Source organism: Silene latifolia, chromosome 9, assembly GCF_048544455.1.
Source record: "Silene latifolia isolate original U9 population chromosome 9, ASM4854445v1, whole genome shotgun sequence".
Lineage (NCBI taxonomy): Eukaryota > Viridiplantae > Streptophyta > Magnoliopsida > Caryophyllales > Caryophyllaceae > Silene > Silene latifolia.
The window spans coordinates 3,085,433-3,103,461 of NC_133534.1; the positions used below are offsets into that span (position 1 = coordinate 3,085,433).

Here is an 18,029-nt window from a genome sequence, read left to right on the forward strand (position 1 = left end):
AAAATGTTAAAATGAAGGATCGAACTCACGTCTCTACAATAAATGATAAGCCCAGATAATTATTGAGCCGGCCCTGCAAATACTTGATCTCCACGTACGGTTGCCACAAAACCCTAAACCCTAATCATCCTCCTCTCCACGTGACCACATAATATATATATAAAATCCCAAACAACCCTATTCTTCTCCTCTACATTTACACACACAAAAAAAGTGATGGGACGCGTTATCAGGGCACAACGTAAGGGAGCTGGGTCCGTATTCAAGTCCCACACGCACCACAGAAAGGGCCCTGCCAAGTTCCGAACATTGGACTTGGGCGAAAGGAAAGGCTACCTCAAAGGTGTGGTGACTGATATCATTCACGATCCCGGGAGGGGAGCCCCACTTGCTCGTATCACGTTCCGTGATCCGATTAGGTACAAGCTTCAAAAACAACTTTTTGTAGCTGCTGAAGGTATGTATACTGGTCAGTATCTTTATTGTGGTAAGAATGCAAAATTGTCTGTTGGGAATGTATTGCCCGTCGGACACGCCCCTGAAGGTACCGTCATTTGTAATGTTGAGAGTCGGATTGGTGACCGCGGTGTCTTGGCTAGGGCTTCTGGTGACTATGCTGTTATTATTGCTCATAATCCTGATAATTCTACTACTAGGTACGTATTACGTACTCCGTATTACATTCTGCTTTATATTCAATATTATAATTATTATCATAACACGGTCTTACATGAAATTAATAATGTGAAGGATAAAGCTACCGTCAGGAGCAAAGAAGGTGATATCAAGCGGGTGTAGAGCAATGATAGGGCAGATAGCCGGAGGAGGGAGAACAGAGAAGCCGCTACTAAAGGCAGGAAGAGCATACCACAAGTTTAGAGTTAAGAGGAACTGTTGGCCTAAGGTTCGCGGTGTGGCCATGAACCCTGTTGACCATCCTCATGGTGGTGGTAACCACCAACATCCAGGCCACAGTACCACCATTAGTAAGCGAGCTGTTCCGGGTCAAAAGGTTGGTCAGATTGGTGCTAGGCAAACTGGTGGTGGTGGCAAAAAGAAATTCCTCAAGACCGCTCTTTATTAGTTAATTCATTATTATTATTATTATTATTATTATTGTTATCGTTATTTGTGGTTTAGCAGGAATAAATTGTGGTCCGAATCTAGAACAAGTTTTATTATTATTGTTATTATTATTATTATTATTATTAAGGTTGTTTGTGTGTTTATATTTTCTTTCCATGAGTTGTTTCTTTTGTTCCGATCATGATTTGAACAAAGGGAATATATTTTAGCTTTATTGCCAACATCGGAACGAGGAGGATGCTAAAGTCCTTTGCCTAAAGCGAGGTATATAAATGGCCTTATTTGTTACAAACTCCGTCAAGAACCATATTGCAAAAAAACTTTATATAAAATCATTTTTGTATAACTTATACCTTTACCATTGCAAAATGACATGAACATTTAGAAGTCAGTTTTAGTCGTATTGATTTTTATTTTTTATTTTACGAACGAGGTCAGAAAAAGTTATAGCAACTCTTGAGCAAATGAATTACCAAGACATTGCAATTCGCAACAAACTGTTAGACTATAAATATTATGTGAATATTTTTGTATATCTTAGCATATCTTGTATCGGTATTATGAGCAACTGTATGGTTTATACCTTTTCAATTATTTTCGCAAATCATGAGATCAAAATTTCTGCTACATGTGAAATTAATTCTCTTTTCTGGGTACTTTTTAGATTTTTGATTGGTAGTCAATTGAATTTTGATTATTTTTTTTCAATTGATTTTGTGGAGCAATACTTGAGAATTGATTAATCTTTATAATTTTGCAACCTGAGTTGATTAATCTTTATAACTTTGTGGAGTTGATTTTGTGGAGCACTTGCAGGTACGTTTCAAGTATGTATGTCACGAACTTACATACTTGAGAGTTGATTAATCTTCATTTGTGACGGGTATATCCGTCGCAAGTTTGTGATGAGCCAAATACAATTCACATGGGACAGTCGTGTATAACCCACAAAACCTTACAATTGATTCATCTTGAGACCATAATAAACGAGGCCGAATTAACATTACAACTGTAGTACTGCTAACAAGTATCAGTACTCAGTATCTGTGAAGATGCTACCTAAGAATTAAAATCAAGCAATAAAAACCCGAAACACTTATCAAAGATAGACTGCTTGGCTCATTTCTGAAATACCAGTGGTAAATATTGTTTCACGGTTTTACCCATTATCAAGCTAGAGACTTGAACTTCATGGTCTCTGCAGCAAACTAAGATGACACAGGAGATAGCGGCGAAAATACACATTTGAAGGATCATTATTAATATGTATAACACTCACTACTAGTACTTACCTACATGAATTCAAGAAACTCAAATTTACCAAGATATACTCCTCTGTCCTAATCATTCGTTTACTTTAATTATTCTTTATGAGGGGGTATTTTAATCAAACATAAACAATGATTGAGACGGAAAGAGTAGTAAATACAGTGCCTATAATCAACAGACCAAACTAACATGCATGTCAGGGAAACAAAAAACAAATGTGAATACCTCAAAGTACCAATGCACCATTAAAAATTAAAATGACGGACCCTAGATAAAGGGAAGGCATAATGCCACTCTGAAATGACTAATGTCACTCATGTTTGTGAGACGGTGAATACTGAATAGTAACATGCCCTTAACCTTAGCTTATATTGTTGTGGCATTAACAAAAAGTGTACTGGTATTATCATTTCCCTAGTAACATGACTCAGAACCATTATTCCTGAAATATAAGGTAATGTGACAGAAACAAAAGGGTGAGATAAGGATACCAAAGAAACAAAGGTAAAAAAGAAAAAATGGAATATTTTGCCACTTACTAAGTATATGACCTTATGTTTATGACCCTTATAACTTAGTCCAGAGACATGACCAGGTTCAAAATGGTTTTGATGTTTCTAAAACAGAATATTTTGTTGAGTAATAGTAGAAGCTTACTATAAATAGAAGGGTTACCGTTAGTCGAATGCATCAAACATCATTCAGCGGCGAAACATTAAATATTCCCTAGAGTTCCTCTTAACACTTCATTGGGGATATTTTGTTATGCAAAACGACTCTACTGAAGCGTTTGGGGGAACTCCGGGGGTCATTTGATTACACTCTCGGAAGCACTTTCACATGGAAATCTCAAACGACATTGGCAAAACATCAAATGTCCCCTAGAGTTCCTCTTAACACTTCATTGGGGATTTTTTGTTGAACAAAACGACTCTACTGAAGCGTTTGGGGGAACTCCTGGAGGCTCTTGATTACACTCTCGGAAACACTCTAACATGGAAATCTCAAACGACATTGGCAAAACATCAAATGTCCCCTAGAGTTCCTCTTAACACTTCATTGGAGATATTTTGCTAAGCAAAACGACACTCTACTGAAGCGTTTGGGGGAACTCCCGGGCTCATTTGATTACACTCTCGGAAGCACTATAACATAGAAACCTTGTACTACATCAAGACTTCCCTCGGTCATTGGTACCACTCTGTAAAAATTAATAATTACTCCTTCTGCCCCGGTCATTTGTTGTCCTTTTCCATTTTGGGGTGTCTCAGTCATTTGTTGTCCTTTCTATTTTAAGAATGAACTTGATGAGTAATTTGATCATTCACATCCAATTTGTTCCAGTTGTCATTTAGTTATTGGTCCCTTCCTCTTTCCTTGGTCTTTGTGCCAAAACCAAAGGACAACAATTGACCGGGACGGAGGGAGTACTATTTTTTGCTACATTTCTTTTTTTTTAGGGTATTACTGTTAATATTATGAAATTTTCAGGTATCCACAGATATAGCATTAACAAGTAGCAGATTTCGGCTGAACTAGAAGAAACAAAGAACAAGAAACTGAGAACTTCTATCTAAGATGACAAGCCATGGGATTCATTGAAATGCAGGATGAATTTTCAGTAGAGAAAAAATCAATCGGAATTTCCAAGGACCGACGTTGCTCTAATCAAGTCAAGGAAAATGTGTCCAAAGATTCATGTTTGATGTAGTTTTTTTTTTTTTTTTTTTGGTCATTAATAGTTTAAAATTTTAAAATATCTATCCAATCACTTTGTTGGATTTTTGAAATTGTCGTTTCTGACTCTGCCACTATGCCGCGTAAAACTTCTTGCCTAGATAAAAATGGCCACTATGCCGCGTAAAACTTCTTGCCTAGATAAAAATGGCCCATACAGAGAAAAAAAGGACAAAGAAGTAAAGCATGCAGCAATGCCATCTTCCTGTATAATTTTTTCTAGACCTTAATAAACGAGTCGGCCGAAATGAACATTACAATTGTAGTACTGCTACAAGATCAGTATAAGTGAAAATGCTACATAAGAAAGAAAATCAAGCAAATAACCCGGAAAATCTATCAAAGATTGCATCAGTCCCAAGTTACAGCCGAAAAATATAGGGAATGTTCGGCTCAATTCTGAATAACAGCGGAAATATTGTTTTATACATCTACTGACTCGAACTTCATGTTCTCTGCAACAAACTAAGACTACACAGGAGATGAGGCGAAAATAGGCATTTGAATGCTCATTAATCTTCGTTACACTCGCTACAACTCCAAGTAGGTAAAATGGAAAATCATGAAACAGTTAAAACAACAAAGTTACGAAGATACAGTTAAAATGGAAAATCATGTTAAATCCTTTGTAAAGGAAGAACTTCATACAACTGTTGGTAGGAATGATAAATCGCACCATTTTGAATCGACTAAGCCAAGTAAAGGAAGTTGTGTCCAAAATTACATGATAGATGTAATTTTTTTTTCCTGACACTGAGAATATTGAAAAATTCAAGATATTTGTTCAATCACCTGAACTATTTATCGATCTTATCTTTTCTTGACTCTATCGCTATATGTAGAGGGCATTGGCTAGCCATATCATAAAAATAAGGACACGGAAACAGAGGAAGCGACAATGCCGCTTTCCTGTATTATGTTTTCCAGAGCTTAATAAATGAGGCCGAAATGAACATTACAACTATAGCAGTAGTACTACCACAAACATCAGTATAAGTGAAAATGCTATCTAACACGGAAAATCAAGTAAATAACCCGAAAAATCTATCAAAGATCACCTCAGTGACTCAGGCATAAGATGTAAAATTTACACACAGTTTCTATATTCCGTCTCCAATTAATCAGTGACATTTACCAAGATATATACAGTTAAAAGTGAAAAACATGTTAACTCCTTGTTAAAGGAAGAAGCATAATACAACTGTTGCAGGAATGTTAAATGGTGCCACGCTTGAATCGAGTCAGCCATTTATCTTGTGATGCATGTAGACAGTTACAGGAGAAAAATGCATGAAATATAGACAAATGATATTCATACATAATAAAAAGCAAAATTCCGCGATGAGTAAATGCATGTAAAGAAAAGGACATGTTGAGAGAGGAGCATAAAAAGCAGAAACAGAATAACAAGGCATATTTACCACTTTACTGCAGATCTGCCATGATATGTAAGGGACCTCTAATGTAGACAGGGACATGGCTAGGTGCAAAATGCTTTGGCCTTTGTATCAACCAGAACTTTGCGAGGCGTATTCCGAAAAACTCCCTATAAAGAGCCCAGATGAACATAGAACAATCAATCACTCATACATGAGAAGATTAAGAAATGTTATGGTATAAGAGTATCAAGTGATCCCAAGAGTTAGTTTGTAGGAGCCCAAATACATGACCAGGTTCAAAATGGTTTTGATGTTTCTAAAATAGAATATTTTGTTGAGTTAGTTTGTAGGAGCTTTCTATAAATAGAAGGGTTACCGTTAGTCGAATGCATCAAACATCATTCAGCGGCGAAACATCAAATGCTCCCTAGAGTTCCTCTTAACACTTCATTGGGGATATTTTGTTATGCAAAACGACTCTACTGAAGCGTTTGGGGGAACTCCTGGGGTCATTTGATTACACTCTCGGAAGCACTCTAACATGGAAATCTCAAACGACATTGGCAGAACATCAAATGTCCCCTAGAGTTCCTCTTAACACTTCATTGGAGATATTTTGTTAAGCAAAAAATGTCTACTGAAGCGTTTGGGGGAACTCCCGGGGGCACTTGATTACACTCTCGGAAGCACTCTAACATGGAAATCTCAAACGACATCGGCAAAACATCAAATGTTCCCTAGAGTTCCACTCAACGCTTCATTGGGGATATTTTGTTTAGCAAAACGACTCTACTGAAGCGTTTGGGGAACTCCCGGGGTCATTTGATTACACACTTCGAAGCACTCTAATATGGAAATCTCAAATGACATTGGCAAAACATCAAATGTCCCCTAGAGTTCCTCTTAACGCTTCATTGGGGATATTTTGTTAAGCAAAACGACTCTACTGAAGCGTTTGGGGGAACTCCCGGGCACATTTGATTACAATCTTGGACGCACTCTAACATGAAAAATCATGAACTACGTCAAGACTTCCTTCGGTCATTGGTACGACTCTGTAAAATTACAATTTCTATTTTTTGCTACAATTCATTTTTTATAAGGTATTACTGTTAATTTCATGAAATTTTCAGGTATCCTCAGAATTTCAGATATAGCATTGTCAAGTAGCAGATCTTGGTTGAACTAGAAGAAACAAAGAACAAGAAACTGACAACTTTTATCTAAGATGACAAGACATGGGATTCATTGAAATGCAGGATGAATATTCACTAGAGAAAAATCAATCGGGATTTCGAAGGACCGACATTTCTCTAATCAAGTCAAGGAAAATGTGTCCAAAGATTCATGTTTGATGTAGTTTTTTTTTTGACATTAATAAAGTTTAAAATTTTAAAATATCTATCCAATCACTTTGTCGGATTTTTGAAATTGTCGTTTCTGACTCTGCCACTATGCCGCGTAAAACTTCTTGCCTAGATAAAAATGGCCCATACAGAGGAAACAGAACAAAAAAATAAAGCATGCAGCAATGCCATCTTCCTGTATCATTTTTTCTAGACCTTAATAAACGAGTCAGAAATGAACATTACTGTAGTACTGCTACAAGATCAAGCAAATAACCCGGAAAATCTATCAAAGATTGCATCAGTCCTAAGTTACTAAATGTACACACAGTCTGATCAGTGACATTAATTTCGTAAATTTCTACAGCCGAAAAAATGGGTGTAGGAGAAAATTGATGCAGAGCCTCTGACTTGACTGTGGTAGAAAAATACTCTCATAAAGTCATAAACTCGAAAGTGCTCACACGTATTAAATGATATAAATATTTAAATATAAAAGATTATGTCCATTTATAACTTATCATGCCCACACCTATAGTATATGTTAAAAATACTACGCACAATTCTAGGAAATATCTTTTAGGCGGGAAAAATGGGAGTTTCGCCTATTCATTTAGTAAATAGGGGATGCTTAGCCGAAAAAATATAGGGAATGTTGGGCTCAATTCTGAATAACAGCGGAAAATATTGTTTTATACATCTACTGACTCGAACTTCATGTTCTCTGCAACAAACTAAAACTACACAGGAGATGAGGCGAAAATAGGCATTTGAATGCTCATTAATCTGTTAATGAGAATCATGTTAAATCCTTTATAAATGAAGAATGATAAATCGCGCCATTTTGAATCGACTCAACCAGGTAAATTGTGATGCATCATGCATGTAGACAGTTGCAGGAAAATAAGGCATAAAATATAGGCATGGTCACAAAAAGCAAAATTCCAACAAGAGTAGGACATGTTGAGAGAAAGAAGCATAGAAAGCGAAAACGGAATAAGAAGGCATATTTACCACTTTACTGCAGATTTGCCATTATGTATATGAAGACCCTTTAATCTAGCCAGGGAGTTGGCTAGGTGCAAAATGCTTTGAGCTTTGTGTCAACCAGAACTTTACGAGGCATATTCCGAAAAACTTCCCTATAAAGAGACAGATGAACTTAGAGCAGTCAATCACTTATACATGAGAACATTAAGAAATGTTATGGTATCAGGTGATCCCAAGAGTTCCTCTTAACACTTCATTGGGGATATTTTGTTAAGCAAAAAACGACTCTACTGAAGCGTTTGGGGGAACTCCTGGGGGTACTTGATTACATTCTCGGAAGCACTCTAACATGGAAATCTTGGACATTGGCAAAACATCAAATGTCCCCTAGAGTTCCTCTTAACACTTCATTGGGGTTACTTTGTTGAGCAAAAAACGACTCTACTGAAGCGTTTGGGGGAACTCCCGGGGGCACTTGATTACATTCTCGGAAGCACTCTAACATGGAAATCTTGGACATTGGCAAAACATCAAATGTTCCCTAGAGTTCCTCTGAACATAGAACCGATAACTTTTATCTGCAATCAGAAGTCTATTGGATTCTTTGTAATGCAGCATGAATTTTCATTAAAGAAAATCAATTAGAATTTCAAAGTTACATGATTGATGTAATTCTTTGTTTTTTGACACTGAGAATATTGAAATTCAAGATATTTGTCCAATCACCGGATCCATTTGTCGAAGTTGTCTTTTCTGACTCTATCGCTTCAAGTAGAGCATATTGGCTAGCCATACCGTAAAAATAAGGACACGGAAACAGAGGGAACAGAGGAACCAACAATGCCACCTTCCTGTATTCTTTTTCCAGAGCTTAATAAACGAGGCCGAAATGAACATTGCAAATTTACAACTGTAGTACCACTACAAACATCTAAATAAGTGAAATTGCTAACTAAGAAGGAAAATCAAGCGAATAACCGGAAAAATCAATCAAACGTCACCTCAGCCTTAAGTTACAGAATGTACACACTGTTTGAATACTCCATCTCTAATTATTCTGCCTGATAGATGAATCATCTCAACCAAAACCTTAAGGTGATGATTGAGGCCCAACTAATCGCGTAATGTTCTACAGTCTAAACCCAGATAGCTGTAGAGTTACATCAGACATAATGCTTAATTATTCCCGTGTTGAAACGCATAGAGAATGCTTTCAGATGACCTCATATGAGAATAGTACAGAATATTGCATCCACTGATTGCATTATTCATGGTACTAAGAACCGATTATTTAGTGACTAATGCTTAAATGAATGCAGATTCATTTCTCAAATAACATTGGTAAATAATGTTATACACTTATACCCATTATCAAGCTACTGACTCGGACTTCATGTTCTCTGCAACAAACTAAGATGACAAAGGAGATGGTGGCGGAAATAGGCATTTGAATGATCATTATTAATCTTCATAACGCGCACTACTAGTACATTAGTACCTACATGGCTACATGACTCATATAGTGAAAATCATTTAAACTTCTTGTTAAAGGAAGAAGCATAATAAAACTGTACTGTTGCAGGAATGTTAAATGGAGCCACGCTTGAATCAAATCAGCCATTCGCCTTATGATGCATGTAGACAGTTGCAGGAGAAAAATGCATGAATTATAGGCATGTCATACATAATAAAAAGCAAAATTCCGCGATGAGTAAATGCATGTAAAACAAAAAGGACATGTTGAGAGAGGAGCATAAAAAGCGAAAACAGAATAACAAGGCATATTTACCACTTTACTGCAGATCTGCAGTCTGCCATGATGTATATGAAGACCTCTAATCTAGCCAGGGAGTTGGCTAGGTGCATAATGCCTTGAGCTTTGTGTCAACCAGAAGTTTGCGAGGAATATTCCGAAAAACTCCCTATAAAGAGCCAGATGAACTTAGAGCACTGAATCACTCAGACATGAGAACATCAGAAAATGTTAAGGTATCAGAGTATCAGATGATCCCTAGAGTTCCTCTAAGCACTTCATTGGGGATTTTTATTATAGAATTTACCCTGCTGAAGCGTTTGGGGGAACTCCCGGGGTTCATTTGATCGTAAAATCATTCTTTATCCTCCAACAAGAACATTATTTGTCTGTTGCTCTAATGACCCATAATTACAGATTTACAGGTATGCATTGATGAATGTCATTGCTTAACTTTTTAAGTTTCCTGCAGTATAGAGTTGACAGATATCGGACTACAATGTTTCCGTAACAGTTACAGAAATTTCTGAAGGTAAACCAAACAAAGCATTCAAATGGCAAACTAGCTTCAAACTAAGTACTAAAGTTGGTTGAATTAGACTCACTTAAAACCGTCTTAAATTTGCAACTACACCTCAATTCCTCAAAGTTAGACAACGCGAACTATATTGTGTCATTTTTTATCGTGGCTAATTAGGTTTTTGTTATTGTTGAAGTAGACGTTCTTAAGCGTAAATTCAAAACACTCATTTCGGACAATTTTAGTTCAACTCAATTCAAGTTCGGTTAGGTCTACGTCTGAGTTAGGTCATTTTGTACTGAAGGTCTTAAGTCTCAAGACAGGTCAGCTTTACCAAGCGCACTTAAAAAAGCAGCACCACAGCCAAACCCCAATACCACCACCATCACCGACAACAACAGCAACTCCCGTAAAAACTCCTTCAAATTGCAGGATAAGGGAATTCCGATGTACATAAACATCCCCAAGAAACACAAAGAAGCAGGAACTCAATGCAATGTTTGTTAATCCAATGAAGCTGAAATACTCGTATGAGAAAACAAAAGAACGAATTTTACAAATCAGACACAAACTAGAGAAGAAATACATAGAGATCTTACATAACTAAACATAGATTACAGAAGACCAGAAATCTGACACCCCGCCCCAAAAATAATTTATGCAATGATAAAAATTACAAAACTCGACTCGTCTGAATCAAATTCAGAAAAAAGGGCAGGTGACAGAAACATATTACCTAAGTCCGAAGCTGGAGATCGTCTTGTATAGGAATATACTGCCTTTAGGAGTATAATATATACATACAGCAGTACATGTTGGATGATTATGATGATGGTACATAACAAGCATTTAAATGGAAGTAATCATGTTGGAAATTCATCGAGCTTGAGGATTGCGCGATGGCAATGACAACGGTGATGCTTGGACGTTAAAGTTCACTGGAGAACGTTGGTGTCTCGGAGATATCATGGGACTAGATGTGTTCTTGGGACCCACATGGGTATTTCTGATAGTTTTCTTCTCGTCTTGCAGGTTCACAAGTTCCTCTAATACCTCCGACATTTTAGGCCTTGATCTAGGTTCAGGGTCTAGACATTGTATAGCAAGTGAAGCGACTTTGAAAGCGGCTTTTTGCGGGTATTGACCTTCCAATTTGGTATCCATGATTCGGAATAGCTTTCTTCGGTCGCCTAAGTACGGCTTTGCCCAATCTGTCAGATTCTGCTCGTTCGTAACTTTTGACTTGTCAACTGCACGGCGACCGGTCAATAGTTCTAGTAACACAACTCCGTAACTGTAGACATCACTCTTAGCTGACAATCGGCCTGTTGAAAAATACAATGACAGGTGTTAGACATCACCATTATTTTGTTCTGGATTGTGACGGAATAAAGTAAAATGTGTTAATAAACAGCCTCTTTGTCTTCAAAGCACGAAAATAAGGTTACGTACACCCAGACCCTTTAACGCACCATTCGTGGAATCCCGAGCCTCTAAGGGACTAAGGGAATGTTGGCGGAACTGGTGTTAAATAAACATCGACTCACGAGTATTAACCAAACACAAATGATTTCGGAAGTTGAAACCAAACTGGGGTACCTGTAGCTACATATTCAGGCGCAGCATAGCCCTGAGTTCCCATGACCTGAGTTGAAACATGAGTTCGATCTCCTGTAGGCCCTGCCTTTGCAAGTCCGAAATCTGATAGCTTGGCATGAAAGTCCTGAAATTGAACAAATATAAATAAAAGGTTTGCAAAACGGTAGAAACTGCAGGAAGTATTTAGCTCATCAGCATTACCGCATCTAATAAAATATTTGAAGCCTTGAAATCACGATATATAACTTGTGATTCAGCATCATGAAGAAATGAGAGCCCTTTAGCAGCACCTATAGCGACTTTGATCCTCGTCGCCCAAGAAATTGGCTGAGGCCCTCCTGTAAGACATTATGTTCACCAAATTATTGAGGCTTCAATAACAAACACGAAAATAACTTTCAAAGCAACAACTTCCAAATAAGTGAGTGTGAATACAGAACCAACATATTACGAGGAGAATACAATGGAAAATACCTAGAAAAACATTTGTTACTCCGTGTTTTATTAACAATTTGAGATAAGAAGTTCAAGACTTCAAGGAATAAACCATGGTACTAGAACAGCCCTTAAAAATTTTCAGGATGAAGCATCCTACAGTCAAACTCCTTAGGGATCCGTAAGAAAAGAAAAATCGACATTTATGCATATATAGAAAATCCTTGGTATGGGTAATAAGCTACTTACGTCTAAACAAGTGATTCTCTAAGCTTCCCTTGGGCATGAACTCGTACACCAAAAGCCGATGTTCACCCTCCACGCAATAACCAATAAGTTTTACTAGATTGGGATGATGAAGTTGACCAAGATAATTTACTTCTGTCTGCAGTAAATCATCTGTCAGCAACGATGCAGAAACAAATAACATAATATATACACATATATAACAAAAGCAGGTATAAATGCATACCAACCACTCCTTATGGCCCTGAAAACCTTCGGGTTTAAGCTTTTTCACAGCAACAACCATTCCAGATCCAGGTCTCGAAGGCAAGAGTGTTTGCCCATCAATCCACCCTTTGAAAACATAGCCAAAACCACCTTCTCCAATAAGGCTGTCAGGGCGGAAATTTTTGGTGGCGGTTTTAAGGTCATTAAAAGAGAAGGCCTTTAGTCCAGAAGAAGACAATATTTCATATTCAGATCTTGGAGTCGGAAGACCTTGGGAGCTGCTTTTCACACTTGGTCCTGAGGCCATGAAAGAGCCTGAGTTGCTTGAGTTGCTGGTCCGGCTAACACTGGTAATTTTTGAGACACCTGATTAAATGCCGCGGATGATCAAATTTGTTAATTAGAAAGAGAGAACAAGGGCATGGAGAATCGATAAATTTGGAGACAAATTCAAATAAACAATAGATGTAGCTAAGCTAGTGGCTACCATGGTAAAGTCATTGAGTGGTGGTACACCTCACAATGCCAATCCACTTCAAACTTCTAGCAAGAGGGACGTAGTGACGTACTCATAGTGCAAGGTACAACGAAACTTCATCAAACAACCAAACAATAACAATGTCACCCTAGTGCCTCTAAGACTTCTTTTATGAAAAACATAGAGGTTTATTCTCAACAATGAAAATTGCATCGAGAGTTCCATCGACTAACTGTACTATACTCTTTATCAGATGATTTTACTTTTGCTTTTGGAGCGGCTTTTTTACTTGAAGAAGTTCAAGCAGATTACCTCAACATCCACTTTCCATCATATAGAACATGTCTAAAGTCTAAACAGAAAATGTAAAATTGGAATGTAAACTATGCCACAGTAAGACAATGGAAGTACTTCACAGGAACACAAAGCATAACCACTTTGCTTTATTCCGTCAAATTCAACAGATAAACGAAAATTAGACCATTTTACCAAAACATAAGAAAAGCATCCCAAACAGCAAAGGTTACACACTTACACCGATCTATCGTCTGAAGTTACATTCACCACATTCATCATATCCTATTGCTAAAATCAACACAATCCAAAACAAACTCAAATTTCCAATTTATGAAATCTCCAGAATTCTATGTTTTACTATGGTCAAACAAGCCACCACAGTGTATTTCTTCTGTCTAAAGAACCCTAAGCAAAGCCTAGTTCAATAAACAAAACAACCCCAAAAATCACAAAAATCTCCAAGCACCACCAAATTACCATCAATAACTAATATCTTAAACAAGATTTTTATTTTTTTGTGTAAAGGGAATCACAAGGGCGATTATGATGCTGACGTGTTTTAAACCCAGGTCCTGAGTATTAGTACACCTACTAACTTTACCAGACATCTGCAATATCACAAACAAGATTACTATACATAACTACTAAAGATCAAAACTTTACAACTACCCATATATAAAAATTCAATAAATAACCTAAAAATGCACAAAATGCCACATATTTACCAATATTTACCAAATTACATACAGTTGTCCTCATATAAGACCGTTTTACACAAATATCGTCACAAACTACTCGTATAAGTCCGTCTTAAACAAGAATTTACCAAATTACAAAAGGGAAACAGAACTCACCAGAAGTAGGGTGAGACATGAAAGAATCCACCTGTGCAGAAGAAGAAGAAGAACCCAAACAATTTCCCATAATAATATTTTTCACAAATTATTTTTCCAAAATATATTTGCAATAAAATGAAATTAAACCCAAAACCCACCAAATTTCAACCAAATTTATTGTTATTATCCTCCTTAAAAAGCAAGAAAAAACAATAATTTGAGTAACCCAATTCAATGTGAAACGAATTGTGTCAGAAACAACAACAACAAAAAAAGTAGTATTATCAATATTACTAATGATTAAATGTACTAAAATGAACAGTTTTTCGTACCCACGATGTCATTGATTTGGTGAATAATTAATGTATAAAGTTGCAGTCTTTGGATAAATTAGGAAGAAATTATGCAAGATTACGAAATAGGAAAGTCATTAGAAAGTGGGAAAGAAGACAAAGAAGTTTGCTTAAGCATCTCCCTTTTAGATTAGTCGCTTTCTATACTGTTTTTCCAAGTGTTTTGACTTTTATGAGCATTTTTCTCAAAATGTTCACACTAGTAGTAGTCACTATTGTTTACGTCATAATTTGGGGAGACGGTATCTCACTAATTTGGAAAATACGGTGTTTTATTAAAAGAGAGATGATTATGTTTTAAGGTGACTCTTTAGTTTCGTCGGCGAATTTATTTTATCTTTTTTTTTTGGTGTAGAATTTATTTTATCTTGAAATGGTATTTAGACGGTTTTAATACATGTCGGACGATTTTGTTTAAGATTGTCTTAATCTGCGAGACTAAAACACGATCTAACTAATTGTAAGTATGCAACTAATAATAAATGAACTAAATAGCATGGAATAACATTAAATAATTGACATAGTAAGGAAATATGTAACGGCTTTAAGTGAGATTTCGTGAAAGCTAGCGTGTTAGTTAGCGAGAAACGAAATGTCAGCCAAAAAAACTTTTTCCGTTTCATAATTCCAAAGGTGCGATATTACAATTTAAAATAAGAATGGTAACATGTAATATAATGGGCACCGTTTTTTAAGAAAATAGGTACGAAATTAAATAATTACTTTGGGGCCACAAATTACAAGAGTTAAGATCAGCTGTCCCATTTTTATGTCTCATCTTGTATTACATTACCTTAAGATCTTGACACATCACACTTCAAAGGATAAAAATGGCAATAATAAATAATAAAGTGTTTATGTGTCATCATCAGAAGTGATGGGACACAAGATTGGGACACGAAATGGGACAGAGGATCTCCATTGAAATTACAATCAATAATAAACAAATTGCGGAAAAACATATAAAAAGGTACGTAAACCCAAATTATTACTCCCTCCAATCCACACCAAAGGTAACACTTGCTTTTTGGCACTATTTATGGTCGTAGGGAATATTTGATATTACTCTTAATCTATAAGACACAATATAGTCATGCGAGATCTTGTTTGATTTATCGTCATGAATGCTACAAGAATATCAAATATTTATAATTTTTAATAATGTGTAACTAAAGATATTCACGTTGCAAAACGTGCCTCGACAAGTGTGATAAAGCAACTGTTACCTTTGGTTTGGATGAGAGGGAGTATTTCAGACGGCCAATTCCGTCTGAAACAAATATCCCGTGATTTTATGACCATTTTATGGTCAAATATAATGATTCAGCTAACGTTATCGCTTATGGTATCTTGTTTTTCAAAGAGAGACCAACTAATACGTAAATTCAACAAATTAATGGGAGATGTATCTTTCGAGTCATTGTTATTCCAAAGAATGGAAGGTATATCGATAACACTGTGGTAGTCAACAATGGCTAAAATGTATTGACCACTTTATTCATGGTCAATTTCTAGGACATGATTTCGGGTACTTCCTTCATTTTTTCTGGCAAAGCATAGTAATTTGTAGACGCGCACGCGTGTGGCCGTGTGGGTTTCCAAAGCACATCTCTCTCCACTTCTCCCGTTTAAGATTCAATTAATTTTCTTTAACTGATTATTTTGGTCTTTATAAAAAAGATGGAATGTTGAAATTATTTTATAATCAAATATAACCAATCATTTTTGAAAAACAAGTTTAGTATAAATTGTAAAACTAGCTGGATTTTGTGGTTCATTTGACCGTAAAATAATCACAAAATTCGTCTTTTTAAAAGCACGCAAAAAATCTGTTTGAAACAAGAATTTGTGATTAAAATTAACCTCAATACTTTGTAAATATTTGATGTTAAAACATACTCGAGTTAACCCGACTATAAAGTTGATCATAGGCCTAATGATCTGGTGCAAACTTAGCAAAGTTGACCTGACTTAATAAGGCTAATCTGATCTGCTACAACATACAGCGTTTAGCCCAAAATATGACTTTGACTCGATCCAAGTTTTGACATACTTGACCCAAAATAAGGATCTAAAGCCTCTTGAGCAAAAAATGACTCGATGTGAAATGATCTAAAGTGACCTGAAATTTATAAAATACTCCCTCCTATTCATCATTTTCTTCCCTATTTTCTTATTCGGATTATTCAGGTTTTCTTCCCTATTTCTTTTTTTGGGTTGATTTGTGTGGTCCAAATTAAATTTCATGTGGGGTAGTGTGTTTTATGTGGTCCAAAATCGGTTTCTTATTTCTTATGCAAAAAGAAAAGGGGAAGAATAGGAGGGAGTAATTTATATAATAATGAACTTCATAAAAGTTTAGCCAATAAAACTCAATAAAATTAACTTTGAACTATTTTATTATACCCAACTTTGGAAAATGTTCATTGTTAATTAAGTTATTAATAACTAAAGTGTTTTAACCGTTGATCAAAAAATGACCCGCCTTAATTGACACAAACCGACTTGGCGAAGTGATGAATAACACCAGGATCTCGGCATCAAGTTAGTAAAACATCCGAAGTTGACCTCAAACTCTACATGACTTGACTACCAGGCCCGACTCGAAATGACCTAGCCAAAGGTAACCTCACTCAAACGCAACTCAATTTATCTATTTTGTCAGATCTAGCACGGTGTACAATACTTATAGTCAAGTCAAGAGATACAGTAATAAACATCATTATTAGTTAGGGTACATACTAATACTTCCTCCATTCAACTCCACTCTACCTATTTCACTTTTGTACACTATTCACAATTGTGTATTCAATTTCGATTTTCTCTCGATACGTAAGTGGAAATATATTCATGTGGGATCTTGTTTAATTCGTCTTTACGAGTACATTAAAAGTATCTAACTTTTATAATTTTTGCAAATACGTAGCTAACGATATTTAGCGTGTAAAACACGTGTTGACAAACGTGAAAAAAGAAAGTGGTAGAGTGGAGTTTTTTTTTTTTGACAAGGGTGAACAAAGTTTTACATTCCAGTACCATGGCTATAAGAGCCATGTTGATATACTACAACATAAAACAAAGCACAATTAAAAAACATAGAACTATAATTATCTAGTAATAAACTGCGAGCAGTGATATATCTGCATCGGGTAACAGGAACATGTTGATGGAGGACAGTGGAATGGCCCCAAGCTTCTTCACCCAAACCATCAGCAAAACTAACGTCACCCACAGGCCATTGAACCAATTGAAGTATCATGGGACAAACACGAGGTGCACTTACGCTACATGAGCGTAGAAATTTTAAGGTGAAAACAAGCCACGAAGGCCTGTCTCGGATGGAGATTGCTCTCCTACACCACAGTGATCGATCACAACAATCAACGAACCAACAAACAAAGATGGCGAGCGAACTGATGAGAAGGTAAAGGGAGAACCCGTTAACCAATCCCATGGCCATGGGCCCATGACCACCCAAGAAGGACCATCTCGGGGGAA

General features: G+C 36.4%; 2 protein-coding genes across 2 annotated transcripts; one reads left to right on the forward strand and one right to left on the reverse strand.

The window, feature by feature from the left end:
* Positions 1-193: 193 nt before the first annotated feature.
* LOC141602348 (large ribosomal subunit protein uL2-like) lies at positions 194-1,199 on the forward strand. The gene is made up of 2 exons (XM_074422646.1): positions 194-656; positions 751-1,199. Exons 1-2 carry the CDS (start codon positions 217-219, stop codon positions 1,082-1,084), a joined length of 774 nt encoding a protein of 257 aa, XP_074278747.1. The 5' UTR covers positions 194-216; the 3' UTR covers positions 1,085-1,199.
* A 9,367-nt stretch (positions 1,200-10,566) lies between these two features.
* Positions 10,567-14,667, reverse strand: LOC141598715 (putative serine/threonine-protein kinase PBL3). The gene is made up of 6 exons (XM_074418459.1): positions 14,197-14,667; positions 12,587-12,933; positions 12,364-12,499; positions 11,881-12,017; positions 11,680-11,803; positions 10,567-11,405 (listed from the first exon to the last, which is right to left on the reverse strand). The coding sequence occupies exons 1-6, from the start codon at positions 14,264-14,266 to the stop codon at positions 10,957-10,959; spliced, it is 1,263 nt and encodes a 420-aa protein (XP_074274560.1). The 5' UTR covers positions 14,267-14,667; the 3' UTR covers positions 10,567-10,956.
* Positions 14,668-18,029: the final 3,362 nt, after the last annotated feature.